Here is a 25459-nt window from a genome sequence, read left to right as displayed (position 1 = left end):
TCGCACGCCCGCAATGCACTGCTGATGACGTCACATATTACATCACTCATGACATGGTCAGTGACATCACTCATGACATCACTGATGACATCTCAAATGACATCACTGATGACATCATCCTTGTGATAGAGTGGCAGACCTCCTCTCACCCTAATATAACCTTTGATACACACATTCAAAAATAGAGACTAACATTTTCAAAACAATGGACATACCAATACCAGTTACAACAACCTCTTCAGTAATTCTAAGATCCACATACACATCCAGTCATTCACCAACAGTCCTATACAGTCACTCATACATGTACTCACTCACCATATGTACTCATACACCTATACATCCTGTTACACAATGCCTCTCATCCATAGAGTTACTCACACACATAGTCACTCATGCTAATAAAGAATCAAACATACATTTACTTGCATATACAGTTATACACACACCACCACACTTACTTCTATGGAAACTTACACATACTTAGTCTTTTAAACAATCACTTATAGAAACACATACTTATTCATAGAGGAACTCTTTCAATCTCTCACTCTCACATATACTCACTTATATACACCAATAGTCACATATACTAGTTTAAAACATATGTAGTTACTCATAAAGACACTATTGAGACAGTCATTCACTCACTAACACACCCATACACACACTCATCCACCCATACAGTCCTGCACACATGCTGTCTTCAACACATACAAAGAGTGAGTCACTCATTCATGCACTTATGCACTACGTAATACCCCCCACCGAACCATGCAGACACTCAGACTGATACTCAAAAAACCAACTAATAACCTATATAGACACCCATGTAGCTACTCGCCAACCCATGCAGCCACTTATACACAAAGTGAGAGACTGATACAGATATTTACATATTTAAACATTACTCACTAAGCCATGTATTCACTATGATACACTTAATCAGTCAGTAACACAATCAATTTTTCAAAAACAAATCATCCATTTAGACACTTATATACCCATTTATTCTTCCATCGACCTTGAGATATACATATATAAAACATATTTAATTTTCAGAAAAACACACATTCACTGGATGATGTCATCAGTGATTTCATTTGAGATGTCATCAGTGATGTCATGAGTGATGTCACTGACCATGTCATGAGTGATGTAATATGTGACGTCATCAGCAGTGCATTGCGGGCGCGCGAGTTATAGTTAGCTGAACTAACTATAACGGGGGAATTTCAATGGTTTTGTACAAGTGAAAAGTCCAGCTAACTATAACACCCCTGAAACCTATGGTTTTTTCAGTGAATTTCTGAGGTTTTTTAAATGCTAATTCCTAACTATAACGTGCCTGAACCCTATGGTTTTTTCTGTGAATATATATATATATATATTCTTTTCCAATCCTGGCGGCGGCGAACAGTCAGGCACAGACTCCGTGAAATTGTGGCAAAAATGAAATATTTAATCCAACAAAGGTTAGACGCGTTTCGGCGGCGCACCGCCTTGGTCACTACGTCTAGTGCATACTGGTTTGACAGATATATACGCTTTACTTTAGTTGTCAAGGCAACCTCATAGAGGCGATCATAGACATAGAGAATCACTCTGTCAGTTTCAACATGACAATGCAAAAAAAGGCGGCGAGAGAGTATATGCCAAATAATAAATAAAATTGATTCACAGAGAAACACAAGCATAATGTAAATATATTAAAGGCATACATTTACCCGATTGTAGTGTGTTACTAAAAAAGTACAGAAACTGAAAATGGGGGCAAGCAAATGCCCATGTGTAACAACGTCCTATTAGCATGTATAGACATAGAAAAAACATGTGCGCGCCTGGAAGACCCTGATGTGATAATGTAACCTGAAGGGTGGTGTGAAACTATCGTAGAGGATAATGTGGGGAATGCCGTGTATAGTAAGTACTGACTGAGACCTGGCTCTCGCTCGGGCGTAAACGTACAATAGTGTACGCTATGCCCACTAGTGCTATAAAGAAACATGTAAAACCGCTCGCTAAGTTGACAGTGCCTCGTGAAGATGTTCAATGAATATAGTGCTGTCAAAGTAAGCTAGCGATAGGGTCTTGGTCGACAAGGGGGTAAGATGCAGAGATAGATCGCGTCTATTAGCGATCTGAATGTGACTCTGTAAATACTGAACAAAGAAAATGCATACATTCAGTAAATGCACTTTAACAGTATTGCCCGAGTGGGCTCTCGGTGTAAAATCAGCTACGAAAAAATCTAAATTTAGTCCGTAAATAACTACAGGGTGGGCCCTCCACGGCATTAATGATCATGTTGGTAAATGGACGTACAAAAATCAAAAACCGGTTGCTAAATTATGTGTAAAGAAAACGTTAAGGCTAATGTATGCCCAAGCTCAAATAGTGTGTCCTAAACGTTGCAGGGTTTGGAAAGTGTAGCGGGACAAGCAGCGAGGGACTAATCAGAGGTGTACAGTTAATGCTTCATCCGCATTCATTCCATTGGGGATTTTGGAATTGTAGAGGATGATGTAGCGTGATTCGAGTCTCCTAAGGGCAAGTTGTCTATTGCCTCCCCTAGGGTTTTTGGGGATGGTGTCTACCACATAGAAAGAAAGATCTTGCGCCTTGCCATTGTGGGCCGTGTTGATATGTCGAGCAACAGGGTAGGCAGGGTCATTATTAGTGATAGCTCTTAAGTGTTGTAAGATGCGTATGTGTGCTGGGTGGATGGTGCTACCCACATAGGTTTTCCCACAAGTACACAATAAGACATACACAGCAAAATCAGATTTGCATGTGTAGTAACCCCTGATGATATAGGGGGATTGCCCGAATGGTAATGTGACCTCTTTGGTATTGATGCTGTGCTTGCATGCCTTGCACTTGGCGCATTTGTAAAAGCCTTTGGGTGATTTGAGCCATGAGCCCTCATTTTTAATTTTTCCGGGAGCGTTGTTTACTATCTCTTGCCTCAGAGATTTGGCTCTCCTGAAGGTGATTTGAGGGTTTTTGCTTGAGATGGCCCCAATAACAGGATCATTCCTGACTGAGTTCCAGTGTCTGTATATTATTTTTCTTACGTTATACGCATTGAAGCCTGTTATTAGTCTGGGAGTGTTGATAGCAGAACACTCAGTTACTTTCTCAGTAGTGCCTTTCGCAGAGGCTAAAAGCTCTCTACGGGTTTTGGTTGCAGTTTTAGTTCTAGCTTTGGTAAGTGTTTCTTGGCTGTATCCCCTAAGGGCTAATCTGTGGCATAGTTCTCCTGTTGCTTCATCAAGGCTTTTATTGGTGCTGCAGTTAAGCTTCATGCGGAGGCATTCGGCGTAGGGTATACTTTCTTTCAAAGAAGTGGGGTGGAAACTGTGTGCATGTAGTATAGCGTTCCCAGCAGTGGGTTTTCTGAAAGTTTTAGACTGCAGTTTGTCACCTTCAACATACAGCTCCAGGTCTAGAAAGTGTATACTCTCTCTACTCATATTGCAGGTAAAGCTGAGATTTAATGAATTGTTGTTAATTTCTTCAGAGAAGGTTTTGGCGCTCTCTACAGACCCTTTCCACAATATAAAAATGTCGTCAATGTACCTTACATACAGTCTTACTTGTTCCGACAAAGTGACATTGTGCGCTACCATGAGTACGTGCTCCTCCCACCAGCCCATATGCAAATTAGCATAGCTGTGGGCGAAGCAGGTACCCATGGCAGTGCCCTGCAGTTGTTTATATGTCAAACCATCAAACATAAAGATATTATTATCCAGACACATCTCAGCCATCTGCACGATCATCATAGAATGCTGAAACATTGACATAGGTCTTTTGCCCAAGAAATGATGTAATGCATTAACCCCTTGTGTGCCACGCCCTTTCCCCGCCCTGTGCCGGGCGTTCCATTAGCGGGCGCGGTTCATGACGAGCTGGACTCGTCATGGGCACAGCGCAACCGCGGCCCATGACGAGTCCAGCTCGTCATGGGCACAGAAGGGGTTAAGTCCATCTGTATGTCTGATGCTGGTGTAGAGTGTGTTGACATCTAGGGTCATTAGCAGAAAATCGTTTTCCCATGTTACAACATAAATTTTGTTGAGAAAATCACCTGTGCCCTTGATGTATGCTGGAAGGCTGCAGACGGATGGCTGTAAGAAGTGGTCTATGTATCTCGAGGCATTTTCCAACAGTCGCCCTATTGCAGCAATTATGGGTCTCCCAGGAGGCTCCACTGGATTTTTATGGATTTTAGGGATGAGATAGAGTTGGGGTAGTACAGGATAGACACATTTGAGATATTCAAACTCTTGTTTAGTGAGTAACCCTGCACTTTTCCAGTCGTAGAGGGCTTTATGGAATCTTTCTTTGATTCCTATGATGACATTCGGGCTCACACGGCTATAACAGTCTTTGTCAGATAATTGTTTGAGAGCTTCTATGTTATACTGTTCCAGGGGCCAGAGGACAACATTACCTCCTTTGTCTGACCACCAGACCACCACATCTTGTCTCTGTTTGATGTTATCAATTAGTTCTCTGTACTTTTTCATTTTGTTGCGATTACTACTCACAAAGTTTCTGCTACTGCTGTATGCCAATACCTTGAGATCTTTGGTGACATTTTCAGCAAAAATGTCCAATCCATCCTTGGGCATCATAGGCATGAATGTCGATTTAGGTTTGAATGGTGTCTTAGCGGTATTGGATACTTGTAATCCTGATGTAATAGCGAATTCTATAAGTGTTTCGGCATTTTCTGTATTTTCCATATTGGCAAGGTCTTGTAACAGGGCCATATCTCTTACTGTTAGTGGATTTTCGTCAATTGCACTTTCGTCAGTGTTGATTTTCGGTTTACTGCGTTGAAAAAATATTTTTGAAGTTTGAGTTTTCTTACAAATTGGAAAAGATCCACTCTAGTTTGAGCATAGTCAAAATTGTTTTTAGTACAGAAAGTGAGGCCAAGAGAAAGAATCTTTTTCTTCTTCTGATGAAAGCTTCATATTGGTAAGATTGATTACTGTATTTGCTGTATCAATGTGGGCGCTCATCTCCGTTTGTTGTTTCTGTAAGTGCGCGTGTTTTTGCTCTGTTTGTCTTTTGCCCCAGCGTCTGTTTTTTCGTCTCCTGATTTCTGACTTTTGGATGCTTTGCTGTTGTCTGTTCTTTGCGGCCGTGGCCGTAAACTCGTGAGTCTCTACAAGTATAAAAAACCAAACTCTTGTACCACCGTAGGTGCTTTCCGATTCTCTCTACTGGCTGTTTCAACATCTGATTCTATTTCGGAGCTTAATTCTGATTCACTGGGGGCGGCTGTTCTTTGGAATGCCTCAGAAGTTTCTGAGAGTTGTTGACGGCGGATGTTCTCAAACTTCCTAGAGAACGTGTAGATTTTACCGCTCATGTAGTCGTTTCTGTCTCTCTGAAATTCACCGCCTTTCTCTCTTTAATGGATTGCTCATACTTCGAGAGTCTTACTTTCATATCATTAAGTATTTTGCCAAGTTCGTCTTGGTGTGGTGATTTCTCCAGTTCCCCGGACAGTGCCTCAATCTTCTTTAGTAATGCCGCTCTATCACTCGTGGCATACTTTATTAGGATTTGTAGCATTCTACTTGATGAGTTTGCACTGTTCTCCGCCCACTCCTTTAGCATCTCTGGGTTGGGATTTTCATATGTCGGTGCCACTAAAATTCTGAGGCCCCTCGGGACTCGCCCAACGTCTAGATATCTCTGAAGAGATTTACATTCCCACCACTTAGATATCTCATTTTTTCACAGTTTCTCCAATTCATGGGTGAGTTTGATAATGTCATTATTTGGTTGTTGCATGGCATTTCCTGTTGGCATGTGTGTTGGTATGGCGCTGCTGTCATCACAGAAAATGTCTCTCGCTGCTTTCTTCCCGCTCTCTCTCCCACTCTGCTGCCATTGTCGGATATGTATTAATTTGTGCCACTCACTGCCCGCTATGCAATTAACGGGACTACCTCTCCCACAAGCCACTCTGTTGCGTGCAAAAACACCTCACCTCTCCAACCCTACTGACTTACCTGGATCTGTTAATTGCCCTCCGGCTCTCGCAAGTAACAGGAAGCCGTGTAGAGAACAGGCAGGCTTCGATGATCACATCGCAGAATGTCGGCTTCGGGGGGCTAAGCGTCTTTCTCTGCTAGAGAACAATACCAATATATATATATATATATAGCATATAAAGCATTATCGACGAATCTGGGTCTGCTCTTGTTTTCCGTCGTCACGAAGGAGTTTAAGCAAGGATCACTGGATATATATATATATATATATCAAGCTCAAGTCTTCGTAAGAAAATGTCGTGGTACAATCTGTAACAACGGTATTTGTCATCCAGACTGTTTGATTACTGACACTTTCACTCCCGGAGCAATTTACAAGAGGTCTCCCGAATGAACAACGGAGGGGGAATATGATAGGTGGAGGACCTATCCCTGCTCTCCTTTCACCTGCTGCGCCCAATGGGATTCTATCTACTAGTTTAAAGTACAATCATGCACACGCTGTTTACTGTTTGACTAAAGCGAGCAGAAGAAGGCAGAACGCCGAAACGCATCCTCGCTAAATTAAAGAGTGCAACTTACCCCGTGAGTGCAGCGTTTTCTTACGAAGACTTGAGCTTGATGTTTTAAATGGACCCACCTCCATTTTTCTGCACCCATCACAAGAGTGCTGCGAGCGCCCAGGTGGACACTGGAGCGGAATATATATATATATATAAAAAAAGAAGCAGAGAACTCTGGGTAGTTCTCAAGTTTAGGTGGAGAGGAGCTCCAGTATAGAGCACTCTCAACACCAGCGATACTCTAAATGTGCTCACCTCAAATGTCTGCTTTTCTATCAAAGTCCTTACGTATAGGAATAGCGCAGTGCCATCCACGCCATGATAGAAAGGGACACAAAGCTATACCTCTCTGAAGAGCTCTAATGAGAGTGAAACCGGTGTCAGGGGTTGCTATTATTCATTTCAGGTTGGCTTGGATGGTATTTTACCAATCCAAAGCTGTAATACTGTGTCTGGAGTGATAAAAGGCTTTGGGCATTTTATATCTCTGCAAGGATAGCACTGTGCTAATCCTATGCTTAAAGACTTTGCTGTAGAAATGGTATCTTTGGAGCTGCTCTCCACCTAAACTTGAGCACTTCCCAGAGTTCTCTGCCTCTTTTTTTGCATCATTTATGCGTCACTCTATGCCTGAAAGGGAATATATATATATATAGTTATTACCTACTGGCGGTCGCCAGTAGGTAGTTATAGTTAGGACCACGTTTCCATAGGAAATCCGCAACATTCTAATTTGAATAACTTTGGCGCCGGTCGACGAATCTTCGCGAATTTTTTAAAATAGGTGGGGCGCTACGCTCCGCTCCTTCCCTGAAAGTCTCGGGGGGATTCGTCAAGCGGGGGCTGAGATAAAAGGGGGGTCCCAAAACGCGTTTTTCCCATGCATTTTTCCATAGGACCTTTAGACAGGGCTACAGCCCGAACGGCTGAACAGAATTACTAGAAATTTGGCAGAGAGGTAGTCCTCAGGTCAAGGAAGTGCCTTTTGTAGGTTTGGTGTAAATCTGTTCAGTAGATTCTGAGAAAATAGCCTTTAAATCAATATATATATCTGAGCCAGCTTACGGTGCGCTTACGGTACGCTTACCGTACGCGTACGGTGGCGTGCGCGAGCGCGATTCTGATTGGCTCTTAGATCTTAGTAAACATTCGAATCGGCCGAAACCAGGAAGCGGCGGCCGCCATTTTCTCTCTCGCACTGAGAGTGATGTTTAAAATGTAAAGCACAAAAACATGTAAAGGGGCTGTTTAGACAGCTCCCACACACATAGCAATGTTGAGGGAGTCCCCAAAGATCCCCCAAGGCCAAAAACGGAATTTTTATTTTTTCGCTAATTTCGCCGATTACGCTTACCGTACGCGTACGGTAAAAAATTATAAAAAAAAAAAAATTATCCACACTCTCCCCACCCCGTGTGCAATTGGTGCCCGAAGGGCACCAATTGTGCATGGCTTGTTAAATATGAGTTAAACTAAAATATTTAAAAAAAAAAATAATAAAAAAAATAATTATCCACACTCTCTCCACCCCGTGTGCAAATGGTGCCCGAAGTGCACCATTTGTGCATGGCTTATAACATATACGAAAAATAAAAATATTACCTTTCAAAACGAAGTGCATCATATGTCCTCCATGTGTGCACGGTGCGCGAAGCGCATCGTGTGTACATGGCCCATCTAGCGTAACGTGGGCACGCGGTGCGCGTAGCGCACCGCGTGCCCACCGTGCGTGCACGGCACTAACTGCGTAAAGTGGGCGCGCGGTGCGCGAAGCGCACCGCGTGCTCACTGTGCGCGCACGGTGCGTGAAGCGCACCGTGCGCGCACGGAACAAACTGCGTTAAGTGGGCGCGCACGCCACGAATGGCGTAAAGTAACTTAGCATTTAAAAAACCGTACAAATTCACTGAAAAAAACATAGGTTTCACACACGTTATAGTTAGGAATTAGCATTTAAAAAACCTTGCAAATTCACTGAAAAAACCATAGGTTTCACACATGTTATAGTTAGCGGAAATTTTACTGATAAAAAAACAATGAAATTCCCCCGTTATAGTTAGTGCAGGCAACTATAACTCACGCGACCGCAATCTTCTGCTGATGACATATGTGTCTTTATGAAAAAAAAATATTTGTAATATATGTATAGCTAAAAATGTATGGAAGAAGACATGGGCAAATAAGTGTCTAAATACAGTATTAGCATCAGCAGAGGATTGCGGTCGCGTGAGTTATAGTTGCCTGCACTAACTATAACGGGGGAATTTCATTGGTTTTTTATCAGTAAAATTTCCGCTAACTATAACATGTGTGAAACCTATGGTTTTTTCAGTGAATTTGCAAGGTTTTTTAAATGCTAATTCCTAACTATAACGTGTGTGAAACCTATGGTTTTTTCAGTGAATATATATATATATATATATATGGCGGTGGTGTTGGGCACACAACAAAGAAAAAGAAGAATTGCAAGTTTTGGGTTCGCTTCGTCTTTTCCATCACAGGAAGATAGAGACGAGTCTACACGATATATATATATATATATATATATAGCTCCTACTGGTCGTTAAAGTTAGGAACAAAGTTTCAGTAGAAAAAGCTTTGTTTGCTCTGCCAATAACTTTGGCACCGCTTGACAAATCTCCACGTAATTGTTACAAAAAATCCCCTTTTTGGTTCAGCTGCTGTGTTGAAAGGTTCAGGGTGATTTGCCCCACAGAGGCCGAGAAAAAAGAGGGGTTCGAAAACACATTTTCCACATGTTATGTCAATGGGTATTTTTCATTTTTTGAACATGACTACAGCCGAAACTGCTGAAGGAAATGACTCCAAATTTGGCAGAAAGCTATATGTTGGCCCAGAAAGCCTGCTTTTTGTGATTTGGTGTAAATCCATTCAGTCGTTTTTGAGATATCGAACTTAAAAAAATATAGATATCTGGGGACGCAAGTCTTTGTAGTGGACTCGTGGATCCTACTAAAATTTAATTGGCTGCCAACACTTCAACCACAAAGTGTTGGCAGTCATCTTGGGGCTCAACTTGAAGCCGTGCCCCACACACAAAGTAAAAGATAAAGAAAAAATAAAATGGCCAGGGTAGGAACACCCTGACTCCCCAGATATGGTGGGGGGACCCAGCTGGGGTTAACAAGCATCTTTTGTATTTTAATTTTGAAGCAGACTTGCGAGTGGATCCGTGGTAAATGTTTGTTTTAAATGCTGCACGTCTTTTTATTTAAAGCCCCTGGGTGGGCTATATACTCGGTGCATAAAGGAAATAAAGGACAGGGGTTCATGGGGCCCTCTTCAAGGCTTATAGAAAGCCCCTGTGACCACCACCTCCCCGGGTTAGTAAATACTGGAAATTCAGGGGGCCCGCTTGGCCCCTCTCACTACCCCAGGGACCAGCACCTTCCTGAGGCACTTAAGTATTGGAATGCAGGGACCTCCTGGCTCCCCAGCTGCCCCAGGGACCGCCACCTCCCCAGGGCACATACATGAATTTATAAAAGAAATGCGGGGGTGGCCCTATGCCGCCCCCTGCCCTGGGGACTACCACCTCCCCCAGACACTTAATAGGAATGCGCAGCCCGCTTGCCCAGCCCACAGCTTCCGGGACCGCCAGCTTCCCGGGGCACAAAGACAATAATTTAAGGAGTCCGTTGTGGACCCCTGGCCCTGGGAACCACCATCTCCCCAGGGATACATAAATAAAATGAGGGGGGCCATACGCCCCCCCCTCCACCTGGAGCCCACCCCTGGGACATTGCTGTTTGTTATGGTGCTACAAACAGTCTGCTTTCAGCAAGTGAGAGAAAAAAATGCTCTAGCTGAAAACAGCATGGCCGTTCCCTATCCGCTATCAAGCGAGCAGGGAAATGCACATTGCTTCATTGCTGCATGTTAGCATCTCCATGGATCTCAAAGCAATGCCGGCTTCCGCAGGGATAAAAATTGCAAAGGTCGGCCCCTGGGGTAAGGTACCTGGGGCCCAGAATGGCCCAGGGAAGGGGGGGCCCATGCGGCCCCCTTAAAAAAAAGTGGAATAAAAAAAGATTAAAAAACTAGCAAGTCGCCGAAGGCCCTGCTCGCTTTCTCAACCACTCTGCAGATGTGCCTCCTGGCGCGCTGCTAGTTGGGGATGAAATCCCCTTGAATTCTGAGGGTCCTTAGGGGCCATCAAGACCTACTGTCACCTCCAGTAAGCCTCACACAGCGGGATTGCTGAGAGGTGGTGGGAGGCCACGCCCCCTTACTCCACCACTCTGCAAACATGCCTCTCTGCGCACCGCTAGTGGGGGGATGATGACCCCTTGCCTCCTGAGGGCCTCAGTAATAAAGGAAACTTCTTCCCTCAAGGAGCAGTGCACCAGGAAGTGTTTCCTGGCACACTACTAGTTGGGGGATAAGTTCCCTTGGCTCTTGAGGGTCCTTGGTGGCCATCTACCCCTTCAGTTGCCTCCAGTAAGTCCCAAATAGCGGGATTGCTAAGAGGTCTTTGGAGACAACCCCCCCCCCCCCCCTCTTTCCACCACTCTGCAAACGCAGCTCTTGGGGCACTACTGGTTGTAATGTGTATACCTGGGCATTACACAGCTCTGTGTTGGTGGGTACAGCACAGCTCAGTGTAAGGCTGTGTGGGTGGGCAGTGCCTAGCTCACTACAGGGCTGTGGAGGTGGGTGGACAGAACACATCTCAGGGGTGGGCAATGTCAGTGGGAGCAGAGAACAAAGACAGTAGAAGGGAAGGTAGCAAGAGTGTGCAGCTGCAAATAAAAATGCATTGTTCTTGCTTAGCTTTAGCTTCGCGCCGCCTGCGCCCCTAAATATGGCACCAGCCCTAGTTTTGGTTTCTGTCGGAATACCTTGTGTGCCCCCCAGCCTAGCCTGCACACTAAAGATGTGATGCTCATTGAAAGCTTCCCAGAATCTAACCATCATTTCTTTGATGCGGACAGAAACTATTGAGAGAAGAGAAGCAGAACATTGCATCTGAGATGGAGAAGCAGCGCCAGCTCCTGAGAGATAAAGAGCAGATGCTGTACATGAGACTGGAGGGGATGGAGAAGACCATTATTGCGGTACAAAATGCAAATATGGACAAACTGTCCAATGAAATCGCTTCTCTTGATGCCCTGATAATTGATCTAGAGAAGAAATGGAAGGAGCCAGCGTGGGACCTCCTGAAGGTGAGACACTGCTTGGTAAATACAAGACAATACAGAAGTGATACATTCATATGGCGTGAGAGGCGTTGAATGTTAGTGGAGAACATGCATGATCAACATGCAGGGTTAATTTACACTGACCTCCTGTATTAGGACAATCCAGCAAAATATACAGACAAGTTAAACTAGCAGCAATCCTTCTGCTCTGACAGCCAACGCAATGTACAGACCGATTCAGTACAGAGAAAACTACTTGTATACTGACAGCCTGACACGGTATAAAGACTAAGGTAGATGGGTCATGTGACTTCATTCAGACTGTTCTGTATCACGTGACCTTTTTAAGAATATCACAGACTTACTGTGATCCTATTCAGAATATCAGACTATGGAGTGTCAGGTGAGCCTACTCAGAATGTCACATTTTCTGCTCTGGCATTTCACCCCTTTACATAATAGCACATACTCCAGACTGTGCTGTCCAGTGAACCTACTCAAAATATCACAGACTCTTTGCCGGGATATCTGGCCCCATTCAAAATGTCACAGATGGCGCTATGCTGTGTGACATAAAGGATATCACAGATTGCGCTGTGTCACAGGACCCCATTTGAAATATCGCAGACTGGACTGGATCATTTAACCTATTGTCATGTGATCCCACTCAGAATATTACAGACTGTGTATATGTGACCCAGTTCAGAAAGTCACAAGCTGTAGTGTGTCACATGACCCCATTCAGAATATCACAATGTGCTGTGTCGCATGACTTCATCGTAAATGTGGTTAGTGGATCTTTTATACTGTTAAAAATCTCAATAAACATCTTTAAAACATAGTAAAACATAAATATATTTCAGTTCAGCTCCTAATGCGTTCGCATTGTGAAATGTGGTTACATACTTTGGTGCAGCCATATGAACAACGGGTTAATGCTTTTTAATCTAGTAATGTAATGTAGAAATGGTGCCACCGGCCCTGGTACAAGCAATGGAAATGGCCCATTTTACTATTGTTGGGGTAATAACATGCACCAGTTATCAGGGCTCAATAGGCCCCTCAGGGCTCTAGGTCCCGGTGCACTGCACCTGCTGCACCAATGGGAGCTACTCCATGTTTAATTAGGCTCTGTGCTTGTTATCCAAGCTGTAACTAAGCTCCGGTGCTCGTGGTCTTAAAGGTTTCATAACCTGAATGACTTAAATTCATTCATTTCACAAATGTGTCCTTCAAACTGAAACAGTTCAGAGCGAGGTTCAATTTTTACATAAAACATAATGTAATGGCGGAGGCTGTTCCAGTTCAAGTTTGACCAATTCTCTGAGAGTGTTTGGAGCCACCTGTTTTAAATGAAAACACCATGATATAGGAGACACGAGTGTTTTTTCCTGAGTACCAGTTATACCCAGTTCTATTGCTGCAGCTTGTATGGGTAGACCTTGTCTAGCAGAAACAAGAGACTTAAGGATATTATCCTGTGCTTTATCCAAAACCCTTGTTTATCTACAGGCGTACATTTCATTCCATACACGAGTGTTAGAAGTATTTTGGCGTGGTACACATTGGAAAAATAATACCAGTTATTTTTCTGATATATCACCACTTATTTCTGGTAGTGGAGGAGTTTTTATCTGATGTCAGGAACGACATGATGTCAGGAACGAGAGACTGTGAGGAATGACGTATTGAGAATATCACAAACTGTGCTGTCGTCGGCCCTCTTTCAGAATTTAGAAGCTCTGCTCTCTTGTGGACACATTTGGGATATCACAAGCTGTAACGTGTCATGTGACCCTATTCAGAATATCACAGACTGTGTGTGTTGAGGTGTGACATCAGCACCCTAGTGTTTCCTTGCGTGAGATACTTGCATGTGTTCAACTTAACTCAAATTTCACAACTTACATTATTCTTAAACTGCTGCCAGAATGTAATGTTTTGGGGGTGAAACTGACGTCCTTCTGCATGTTCTTGTGTTTTGCAGGATGTCAGAAGCACCCTGGACAGGTAAGGTTGGTTTATTGTCCTCCTCTCAGTGTGTAAGGAGCAGGTCTGGCTGCAGTGTGGAAATGTCAGTACTGAGCTCACACAAACCCACTCTGCTGCCAGAGCAGTACCACCTCATACAATTATTATATGTGCATCACCTCATTGCTACTCTCCAGTCTTTCAAAAGCTCCAGACAGTGTTGAGGTCCCTCAGCTAATTCTCAAATCATCCAGGGCCCAGAGGTAAACTTAGACCTGAAGTCTAACTTTAGACCTGAAGTCTAACTTTAGACCTGAAGTCTAAGGGCCTGATCACAAAGGGCCTCCGCACTGTTAGCAGAGGCCATGCAGTCGTGGCGGGGTCTCAGCACCCATGGAGGCATCTCCGCACTGCAGTTTCTCATTGTGGAGATCCCGCCATAACTGCAGAGCCTCCGCCACGAGTGTGGATGCTCTTTGTGAATCAGGCCCTGAGTTTATACCTAACATCTAAGGGTTTGATTCATAAAGGTAAACTTAGACCTGAAGTCAAAGTTAGACCTGAAGTCTAACTTTAGACCGGATGTCAGTATCATTCACTGTCAAAAAGATGCACATGAAGGAATGGCACTCATCTGAATACTTTTTCAATGTGTGCTTACTTTTATTTTTGCTCATTCTTTAGTAATATCTCTTCAGTCCTCAAAGGGCGTCTCTATTCCTCATTACCCCAACTCTGTTCCTCAGATCTGCTCTCGTGGGGAGAACCTTTTTTGTCAGTTGATGACTTGCCTTCAGCCCACACCATCCTCAGAGGTCCGCATCAAATCAATCCTCAAACCTTTAAATGTGTTCCAGACCCCTCACTTCTGGCAACAGAGGCAGGGAAGGGAAAGATATAGACTAGAATACTCTGAAAGTGAGAGGCGGTGAAAAGAGAACAGGAGATAGAAAAAGAGACAAAGGTGGTTAAAAATGAAGGAAATTAGAAAGAGGCAGAAATGCAGAGGGAGGTGGAGAGCAGGCAGGAATTGGACAGGGGAGTATTTGCTTGCTAGTGGCACCATTTCACTTTTGGAGCTGCCCTGGAGTGAATATCCAGTGCATGTGGGTTTGAATAATCTGAAAGCAGTTTGGGTCCTAACTGAGAGGGTAATCCTCCAATACATTACAGAACGGCACCTAAGAGCAGTTTACAACAACAAGAAATAGAAGAAAAGCAGAGGATCCATCCTGGGGAGATGTTAGAAGTAGCCATTTAGAAGTAGTCAAACGAAAGGAGACTCCAAGGTGCTGGAGCTCAGGTACTCAAAGGTGCAGGATCTCAACGCCCCCAAGGTGCACGACCTCAAAGCCACCAATGTGCAGTGCTCGATACATTCCTAGGTGCAGAACTTCATTGAGTGCAGTGTGCAGGGTTCCAGTGATTCAAAGGTACAGGAATCCAGAGAATCAATGTGCAGGATCCCAGAGACTCTAAGATTTAGGATTTAAATTATTCCAATATATAGATGTCTATAAATGTCAAGGCCACAATGTATTCCAAGATAGAAGGATCTAGAGATCCAATGTACAGAAATCCAGAGATTCCAAGATACAGGGATCCAGAAATTCCAAGATACAAGGAAACAGAAATTCCAAAGTGCATAACTGCAGATATTTCAAGGATCATGACTATAGAGATCCCAAGGTGTAGAATTTTAAGATACAAGATCTCCGGGATTTGAAAGTGTAGGGTGTTTAGAAATCTAGGATGCAGGGATCCAGAGATTCCACAGATTTTAAGGATCCCAAGGTATAGTAGCTCAATGATTTGAAGATACAGGTCATTTAGTAATTCCAGGTTGACGGCTTACACAGACAACGTGCAGGTTGGAGGATTTCTCAAATACTTATAGTCAGCAGTACTGAGATTTTCATGTGCAGGAGGTCTAAGAGAGAGATGGAGAAATTGAGAGAGAGACCTAGGAACAGAAATAGAGAAAGAGAGCGAGTGACAGATGCAGGAGATAGTGAGTAGAAGATCGTGAGGCATACATAGAGGGTGAAAGAGGGAGTGGGAGGGATCATGCATGTGATTGTTAACATCTGCCTTTAATACCCCAAGAACTGCGAGAGAAAGAGACAAAGAAAGCAGGAGTGTTAGCAAGAGAGAGTGTGTGTGTGTGTGTGTGTGTGTGTGTGTATGTGTGTGTGTATGTATATACTGACAAGTTTTATTTAGTTGCAAAGAGAGACTGAGAGATACAGATGCTGAGATATGGATGAAAAGGGATTGTGAGTGTAGCAATCATTCACACTGATATTTGTGCAGTTAGAATATCAGAGAGAGAGAGAGTGGGGGAAGGAGAGGGAGTAAAACAAAGTGGAGACAGCGTGTCACAAAGAGTTAGTGCGTGTGAGAATTTTCGTTTGTAGTAATAAGGAATGTTCTGAGTTACCTTTGAGATCCCTGGAGCTTTCTGAAAGAAAGGGAGATAAGGGGAGGCAAAAAGAGAGCCTGAGAGAGGGAGACACACAAAGGGATGTGAGAGAGGAAGAGAAAGTGACACAGGTGATCAAATAAATAGAAGCGGAGATGGAGAGAGAGAGCGAGAGAGTGGTTGTATGTGTTGAAAGCTGAGTTTTTCACTGTTTCCTCTGAGATCCTTTCATGCAATAATCCGTGCAAGTTTCTGTACATTCGGGCATTCACAGCAGAAGTGATAGTCTGTGACACATTTTATACCCCTAAAACTGCTATTGTGTGTGTATGCGTGCTTCTGTGCATGAGTGTGTGTGTTTGTGTGTGTATAGTACGACATGCCAAGTGCTGTCCTGAATGAGCTCTTGTGATTACAATATTTTATTACCAATAACAGGATGTATGTGCTATTGCTTTTCAGACCCAGTAGCCTCTGAGAATTCTGTAACACTAAAATGATGTGTGTCTTTCTAGATGTAAGGGGGTGACGTTTCAGGGTCCTGAGAAACTGAAGAAATTTAAAGGTAAGTGGACTTGAGCTGAATATAATGATATTTTAGAGTCCATACTGATGGCCCGAATCACAAAGGGCCTCCGCACTCGTGGTGGTAGAGGCTGCACTCATGGCAGGGGCCCCCACTCGTGGAGAGACGTCCTCACTGCAGTTTTTCATTGCGGACATCCCACCACAAGTGCAGGTCCCTTGCCACGAGTATGGGCTCTTGCCACGACTGCGTGGCCTCTGCACCGAGTGCAGGGGCCTTTTGTGAATCTGGCCCTGTAACTTTCAGTAGGCTTCCACTATCTAGCCACAGATTCCTTACCTTTGATCTTCCAGGCGTCAGGCTGGATCCAGAAGATTTTTCTTAGCAGTACCCCTGTGCGCCGGTAGGTGGCGTTGATCGACTCCACGTGACAACGTTGGCATCGTGTTCGTCTTCGTCAATATAATCACCACTCCGGCGAGCTGACGTCAATTCTTTTCTTTCTGCACCAGCCAGCGCTGATCCGTTGAAGAGAGCTACCCCTGTCATTTTTTGACAGACTTTTTTAGACTTTTTGTCGACTTCGTTGGTGTGTTAGGAGTCATGTCGAGCAAGAAGACATCGGGATTCAAACCGTGCGACGCCAGTTACCGCTCCATGTTGGTCACGGACCCCCATTTAGTTTGTCTCTGGCGCATAAACCGCGACCACGACTCCAGGTCATACTCCGACTGGCAGGCCATGGTGCCGAAGGCTTTGAGGGAGCGGTCCGTAAAGCTTCTCGCGGCCCGGTGTCCTGCACTGCGGAGATCGCCTTGTCGGTCTCGATCCCGGTCCAGGTCTCATCGAGAGGAAAGTCTGAATCCTCTTCATTGAAATCGTTGAAGTCCACAAAAAGCACAAGAAGTCGAAGCGTACTATTTGGCGGCCTGACCCTGCCGGCGCGCCTTCGTGCCCAGCAGGCTCAGAGGATGGTGGAGTTCCCATGGTTCCCATGCCGGCAGCTCCGCCCCGGCGCCGCTGCCTGTGAGTGGATCCTTTCCCGGTTTCGGACCAATGCCAGTCGCCCCTCCGCAGCGACCTTCCCTGGTGCCGCGTCCAACGCCGAGGTCCTCTGCGGTACCGGCCCCCACTGGCAGCACCTCCCCGATTCTTATTCCTGACTACATTGAGCTGTTTGGACATCCTCCTACGCCGAAACTTGCGCCGACAGAGCCATACGGCTCCATGCCATTCACCCTGCCCGATTCTGAAGGGTCAGGGATGGAGGAAGAGGATTAGGAGGGGGATCCCTTAGAAATCCCGCACCAACAAGATGTGGACTGGTACGAGGAACTGGGTGATACCAGTGGTTTGGATACCTCCCCAAAGTCTGACATGCTTTTCCCTCCTACCCTGGCTACAGAGGAGAGAGCATCTTTTGCCATGGTGGTGTGTCGGGCTGCAGAGGTCCTCGCACTGCAGCTTCCTACAGTGGTGGTCAAGACTAAAGTCTTGACAGAGGTCCTGCAGGCACTGTCTTCACAGCCTTATTCCCTGACGGACTAGGGCATCTTTTCTGCCTAAGGTGATAACACCCTTCCGTCTGGGACAGTCAGTTACCCTGCCCAGCTTCTATGCACCCCCGCACCCTTCCAAGGAAGAGGAGTGTCTCAATCGTCTGGACCCAAAAAGAGCGTTATCGTTCTACCTCGATTGAACCAGAGAGTTCTGGGTGGATGACCAACTCTATAGGATATGTGGGTGCAAAGAAAGGCTGTGCTGTCCAGAAGTGGACTATATTCCACTGGGTTATCCTCTGTATAAAACTCTGTTATGCCTTCGTGAAAAGGTATCCCCCTAAAGGGCTTAGGGCCCATTCCACCAGGGCAAAAGCGGCCACCAAGGCTCTTCAGTGTGGTTTTCCCGTTTCCAATATCTTCCAAGCAGCCACGTGGGCATCTCATCACACGTTTGCCAGACACTACTGCCTGGATTCTCAGGTTCACAGAGAAGACCTGTTTGGTTGCTCTGTTTTGCAGGATTTTCTGTCGTTCCGTGGTCCCTCCTCCGGGGCAGGTATTGCTTGTGTATCTGTTCAAAGGTAAGGAATCTGCAGCTAGATGTCTCTATCAGATGGACAAGTTATTTACTTTCGGTAACACCTTATCTGGTAGAGACATGATCTAGCCGCAGATTCCTTACCGACCAACCCATTCTCCCCGCACTGCGTAATTGGGTTTTAAGTGTCAGGGATGTTCCCCTTCCGAGTCCTAGTTGTTCCTTTTTCAACACACAATGATCAGTCACTTCATGGCTTCGCGCTTCTAGTGTGGAAAGTCGTGAAAGGTACTGACGTCAGCATGCCGGAGTCGCAGTTATATTGCCGAAGTGGACGTCACAACGCCAACAACGTCACGCGGAGTCGACTGGTGCCACCTACCGGCGTGCAGGGGTACTGCTAAGAAAAGTCTTCTAAGCCCAGCCTGACGCCTGGCAGTTCAAGGGTAAGGAATTTGCAGCTAGATCATGTCTGTACCAGATAAGGCATTACCAAACGTAAGAAACGTGTTCAACAATTCAAAGGGGCCTCTTCAAGGCAGAACTTGATCATAAACCCGATGAAACTAAAGTGTATCTGATCCGTGAGCCTGTATATGCTACAGTACGGCCATCTCACTGTAGGTGCTTCACAGCGTGAACTCACAATCAGAGAAGTCCTGGTCGGTTTAGGCAACCTACTGCATCTACTGTCCTGGAAGAGTTACTACACCCTTCTCTGATCTCGGAGACTGTATATTCTGCAGTACAGTCCTCTCACTGGGGGGCGCTGCATAGCGTAAACTTATAATCAGAAGCAGGCCTCCTGTACTCCCGCTAGTACAGTTTGAAGTGTAGTACAGGCAATCTCCAGTGTGTCTTTTAGAGTAGTATGATGTCTGATACTCTTACAGTGGTGTTTTGCACTGTGTGCACAGTATGCGGTCTGGTGCAGTGTGCTATCTAGGACAGCCTATTACTGTATTTGCTGTCTAGTAGATTGTGCTGTTTAATAATACTGTGTGCTCTGTAGTGGTTCTTAGCATAGATGTAAGCTTCGCTCACTCTGAACATATCTGGGAGATGCAGAAGTGCAAGCTTCTATCTCTCAGAACAGGTCTAACACATTCAGAAAGATGTGCACGTTTCCACACTCAGACCAGGTATACACAAACAGAAATGCAAGCTTCCATCTATCAGAATAGGTATGCCATTTGCAAAAGTGGTGCAAGCGTCCCTCACTGTGCACATGTCTATGAGATGCAGATGTACAAGCTTCTGTTACTCACAATAGGTAACACACAGAGAGGTTCAAGCTTCCCTTCCAAAGAACCTGTCTAGGACATGCAGGGGTGGGTGATTGTCTCAGAACATGTGGCATAAGCAGACATTCAAGCTTCCTACACTCAGAACAGGTCGCACCCTCAGAATGCCACTGCCTTCCTCATGTATAACTCCTTTGTTTTATTAAGTGAATATATATATCTCCAGTATTGGATCTTTCATAAATTCAAATGCTTGGGTCATTCCCCGTCCTCAAAGTGGGAGTCCCACGGTACCATAATAAAACAGCATGTATCCTTATCATAGTCTATAATGTCAATGTCAATGAACAATCACTTTAATAGCCTATCTACGTCCTTCTTAAAAAAGACCAAACTTTAGCCAATCAGGCGATAACAACTTGTAGAACACTTCCAAGAGAGGCTGAGTCCCTCAGATTTCTACCGCACATCATGTGAAAGGGAGTCTCCCTGAGCTCTTCAACTATTAGTTATTTTGGATCATTCAAAATTATACCTCCTGTTTCATTTCACTGACCCTGGTACTAATATGTCACAACAGCACAAAAATGGAGATGTTACACCCTGAAGAGACTGAGTGTATCTACTACCTTTACCTTGCCCATAAGGTAACAAACTGCTAAATATGTCTAACCTTTTTCCTCTCACAGATAGAGAGGAGAGGCTATTATTGTGCTTACAGAATCTTAAACCTGTCAGTTCTGATGAGGAAGACAGCGAGGATTCAATCACCTCACAGCAGAGATCAAAGGGAGAGATCGTGCCAAGGGTCTCCAGAGGCGCACAGAAAAACCATTAAAAAAAACTCACCCAGAGTCCTCAAAAGGCTCTTCTCATAGAGAGAAAATTGAAAAACCTCCTCAGAAGCAAGATCAGAGCCTACAACTCCCTCTCCAGCCCTGACATTACATCAGGGAAATTCTCCTAAGAACCAGTCATGGTGAAGCACTATCTGACAATTAGGCATGCCGACTAATACTGAATAATAAAACTTGACTCCAAACATGACTACGGGAATGCTGTCCTCACAGGGACCCCGAAATCGCACCTCGCTCCCCTCAGATCAGTACTAAACATGGCAGCCAGGCTCATAACAGATATCAAACGGCATGATCACATCACACCTGCACTCAAGACCCTCAAATGGCTTCCTATAGAAGGCAGATGCAATTACAAGACTGCCTGTATCACCCACAAAGCCATTCACTCTCACACCCCTAAATATTTAGATAACAAACTCATTGAAGCAGGAAAAACCAGATCACTGAGAAGCTCTAACATACTTCTTCTTTTCCCTCCCAAACTAAAAAAGAAATCTACCGAGGCCTGCTCGTTCTCGGGTAAGGCTACCAGCCTATGGAACTCTCTCCCGAGGGACCTTCGATACAACCCCTCCTTCACTGGCTTCAAAAGAGACCTAAAATGCCATCTCCTCAACAAATAGTGGAACACTTGAGCAATTATTGTCCTCAGTTCTATTAATCACTCTATTGCACTCGTTTAACAGCTAGCTGTTTACTTCTGTTTGTCTCCTTTTACCTTGAAGGTCTTTCTCTCACTGGACTCATAATTGGCGACCTGCCCATAAGCAGTAACCGCCCTCAGGGCCAAGCTGCTGTCTGTGAACATATTGTATTCCGCCCGCATTGCTTAATATTTCCTTGTGTATTTATTGTTGTTTGTACATGAACCTAAGGTTGTTGCGCGTCATTTACCAAGTGACTGGATTATTGCCTGGCATCCTGATTCTGTAAATCGCTCTGATACTCATGGGTCTAGCTAGTGCTATATAAAACTTATAAATAAATAAATACTGCCACATGGACGATAGCCTCGCCGATAACGGCCTTGTCTATGATATCCTAGTCAACGACGGCCTTATCTACGACTGCCTCATCTACGACAACCTTGTTTACGATGACTTTGTCTACGATGGCCTCATCTGCAACAGCCTCATCTACGACTGCCTCATCTACAATAACCTTGTTGATGAAACATAGTCGATGATGGCATCGAAGGCGATGTCCTCATCTCTGACGGCCTCATCTACGACTACCTCATCCCTGACGACCGCGTCTACGACAGCCTCATACGATGATCTCATCGACTATAGCCCCGTCGTCTACGTCCTCATTGACGACGTTCCCATTGACATTCAACCTCATCTATTACATTAACGATGACTAGGTGACCTGATCAACAATGCAAACAACAGCAAAAACACTGTAGTCATCAACAAAAACCATGGACGCCTCATAATTAACCAAAACTTTATTGTAGGAGGCTGGCTTGGTATATGGTGCACACTTATCCAAGTCTAGCAGCCTGCACCAATCCAGACAACCCTTATGGCGTTTTTAGTGGTTTAGACAACCTTAGAAAGCTCTCTTGAGTGGTAGCTGTGGAGAGCAGCCTTCAGACTTAGTCTAGGAGGAGTGTAAAGCAGCTTGTTTCACCAGTATCTAATTTTATAGACCAAGTTTATGCAAGAAAATCATGTACTCCACGGAACCCAATCAGGTTTCAGAGCTCTATATAGTACTGATTGTGCCTTGCTTTTAGCCTCTGAAGTGCTAAAAATGGCCGCTGAATTTAAGTGCAGCTTTTGACACGGTATCCCATGCCCTTCTTCTGTAATGGTGTGGGATGTTGGAGTAAGAGGTTGCACATTGGAATGGATCAAACATTTCCTTCAGGACAGATCCTTCCGAGTCCTACAACAGCCTTTCAAGTTGGAAATTCGACCCCAGTTACAAGGGGTTCCACAGGGCTCTGCCCTTAGCCCAACGTTGTTTTACATGTATATGCGCCCACTGGTAGACATAGTTTTAAAACATGGGGCGTAGCTGTTGTCCTATGCTGATGACACCCAGCTGATTACTACGTTAGAACAGAATGATGTAGAAGCTGTGCCTAAATTCAAAGCTTGCTTAATTGATCTGGCCAATTGGATGAATCTCAGTTGCCTCCAACTATATCCAGGAAATTATGGTAGTGGGTAAACAACCCTCCATCTGGTTTCACATCTGGTGGCCAGAAGAATTAGGTCCGACCCCGGTTCTCAAACCTAAGATTAAAAACTTAGAGGAGTATGGTTAGATAACACCTTTTCTTTTTTGAAACAGATATCAGTTTTGGCTGGCACTTTCTTTGGCCTACTGAGGATGTTACGGAAAATCTTAGATCTTCTACCTCTGGTAGCAAAAAAACCCATAATTCAGGCTCTGATTATTCTCGCCCAAAAAATGTAATACTTGGAAACCAACACCACTGCACATGGCTGTCCTCTTCTATTGTACTGTCCCGAAGAAGACCCGCTGTGACGTTGGTCCAATAGCGCACACCCCTGGGTTGAAACGACTACGCTCTACATCAAATCCATGTCCTACAGTTTCCTCACCCCAAAGTTGTAATAGGAATTGTATTAGGGTGTTTGAGAATACATAAAATTGTAAAAGGACGGATGCTCATTGATTTTCGTATTGACATTGTTGTGATATTCCCTTGCTGCTTAAATATTTCACGCACGACATCACCTTGTCACTTTTTTCACTTACTCACGAAAAGTCTCCCAATTGTTTTGTGTACTTGTTGATAAGAAATTTTCATGTGACAGCCATATACAAAAATAATAATATATTAAAGTTTGAACTAAGGAATCATTTTCTAGCTGTGTTTCGTGTTACATATTGATTATGGAATACTAAGAAATTGCTTTATCCGACAGACCCATCTGTAGATTATTGTGGTAGACAAATGGGCAGCAGATTCTGCAGGAAGGCAAAATGGCAAAACGTCCTCATTGGTAATCATAGACTGCGCTATGGATATAGTTTGAACACGATTCCGATAACTGTGTGGAAAGGTAGGTTTCTTCTAGCATGGTTACCCCCACGTTTTGCCTAGTGTCAGTGTGTTTTTGACCTAGTCTGACTGGGATCCTGCTAATCAGAACCCCAGTCAATGTGATTTCTCCCTAAATTGACCATGGTAAGTACTTTTGTAGCTCCACAATTGGCTACTGGTGTAACCTTCTAAGTCCCTAGTATATGGTACTAAAGTACCCAGGGCATAGGTACATCAGTGGTCTCCCATGGGCGGCAGCCTGTATTGTGCCACCCATGGGAGTCTACTTAAACTGTGACTGCTGGCCTGCCATTGCTGCCTGTGTAAGTCGGTGCTTGCACCTCTCACAACAGATATATTTCCATATATCTGAGGTCACTGCACTTAACACCTATAAGTCACCACTATGACAGGCTCCTCAGTCCTGAGAGCAGGGTGCTTGGTTAGAAGTGTGAGGGTCCCCCTGCATGAGCAGGACACCCCTACAAACCCCTGAGTCAATTCTCCAGGCTTTGTAAGTGCGGTCAGCTATTTTAATACATATAGTGGTAATCAGTCATTGCAAGATGTCTAAATAGTGGCTGCATCAAATCCAGTCATGTTTGGTGTCAGACTTGTTGGAATCATACCCCAACACCAATTCCAGTGTTGGAAGTATGAGTTCTGGGGTCATCCAAAGAGCCGGGTCTTGAGGTCCTTCCTGAACTGGAGCAGTGTAGTTCTTTGCTGGAGGTGGAGGGGGAGGTTATTCCAGGTCTTGGCTGCGAAGTAGGAGAAGGACTTTCCTCCCGTTCTGGTTTGTAGATGCGTGGGATGGTGGCCAGAGAGAGGTCGGCTGATCTGAGGTTTCTCTTGGGTGCGTGGAAGGAGAGGCGGTTGTTTAGGTATGCTGGTCCAATGTTGTGGAGGGTCTTGTATGCGTGAGTGAGGAGCTTGAAGGTTATTCTTCTTTCAGTGGGGAGCTAGTGGAAATCGCAGAGGTGTTTGGTGATGTGCTTGTGATAGGGGATGTCTATGAACAGTTTGGCTGTGGTGTTCTGGATGATCTGGAGCTTGTGAAGGAGTTTCCTGTTGATTTCGGCATAGAGAGAGTTGCTGTAGTTCAGTCTGCTGCAGATGAGGGCGAATGTGACTGTTTTTCTGGATTCGGATGGGACCCATCTGAACGTTTTTTGGAGTATGCGGAGGGCGTTGAAGCAGACCGAGATACAGCGATGATCTGGCAGTTCATCGTGAGCAATGAGTCTAGTATGATGCCGAGGTTTCGTGAATGCTCCGTTGGGGTTGGGGGGTTTCTGAGGGTGGCGGGCACCCGGTGTCATCCCATGCGAAGGAGTTGGAGCCAAATATGAGGACTTCTGTTTTTTCAGAGTTGAGTTTCAGGCAGCTCTGCTTCATTCAGGTGGCGACGGTTTTCATCCATTCTTGGAAGTTGTGCTTGGTGATGTTGGGTTCTTTGGTGAGGGAGAGGACGAGCTGTGTGTTGTCAGCATATGAGACGATATTGAGCCTCTGTTTTCTGACGATGGTTGCAAGGGGGGCCATGTAGATGTTGAAGAGGATGGGACTGAGAGAGGATGCCTGGGGCCCTCTACATCTGGTCGAGAGGTAGGGTGGGAGTCTGAC

The 25459-nt window shown here is 44.8% G+C and overlaps 1 protein-coding gene across 1 annotated transcript in view; it reads left to right on the top strand.

The window, feature by feature from the left end:
- Nucleotides 1–25459, top strand: part of LOC146830286 (E3 ubiquitin-protein ligase TRIM39-like) — a 316726-nt gene that overhangs the window by 163342 nt on the left and 127925 nt on the right. The window contains exons 3-5 of the mRNA XM_085604475.1: nt 11539–11769; nt 13733–13755; nt 16654–16703. Coding sequence (XP_085460601.1) covers nt 11539–11769; nt 13733–13755; nt 16654–16703 — 304 coding nt within the window. The remainder of the gene's footprint in view (nt 1–11538; nt 11770–13732; nt 13756–16653; nt 16704–25459) is intronic.

This window comes from Triturus cristatus, chromosome 5_1 (genome assembly GCF_964204655.1).
Source record: "Triturus cristatus chromosome 5_1, aTriCri1.1, whole genome shotgun sequence".
NCBI lineage: Eukaryota > Metazoa > Chordata > Amphibia > Caudata > Salamandridae > Triturus > Triturus cristatus.
Note: the sequence above shows the minus strand (reverse complement) of the source record. Positions and strands in the feature narration are given on the sequence as shown.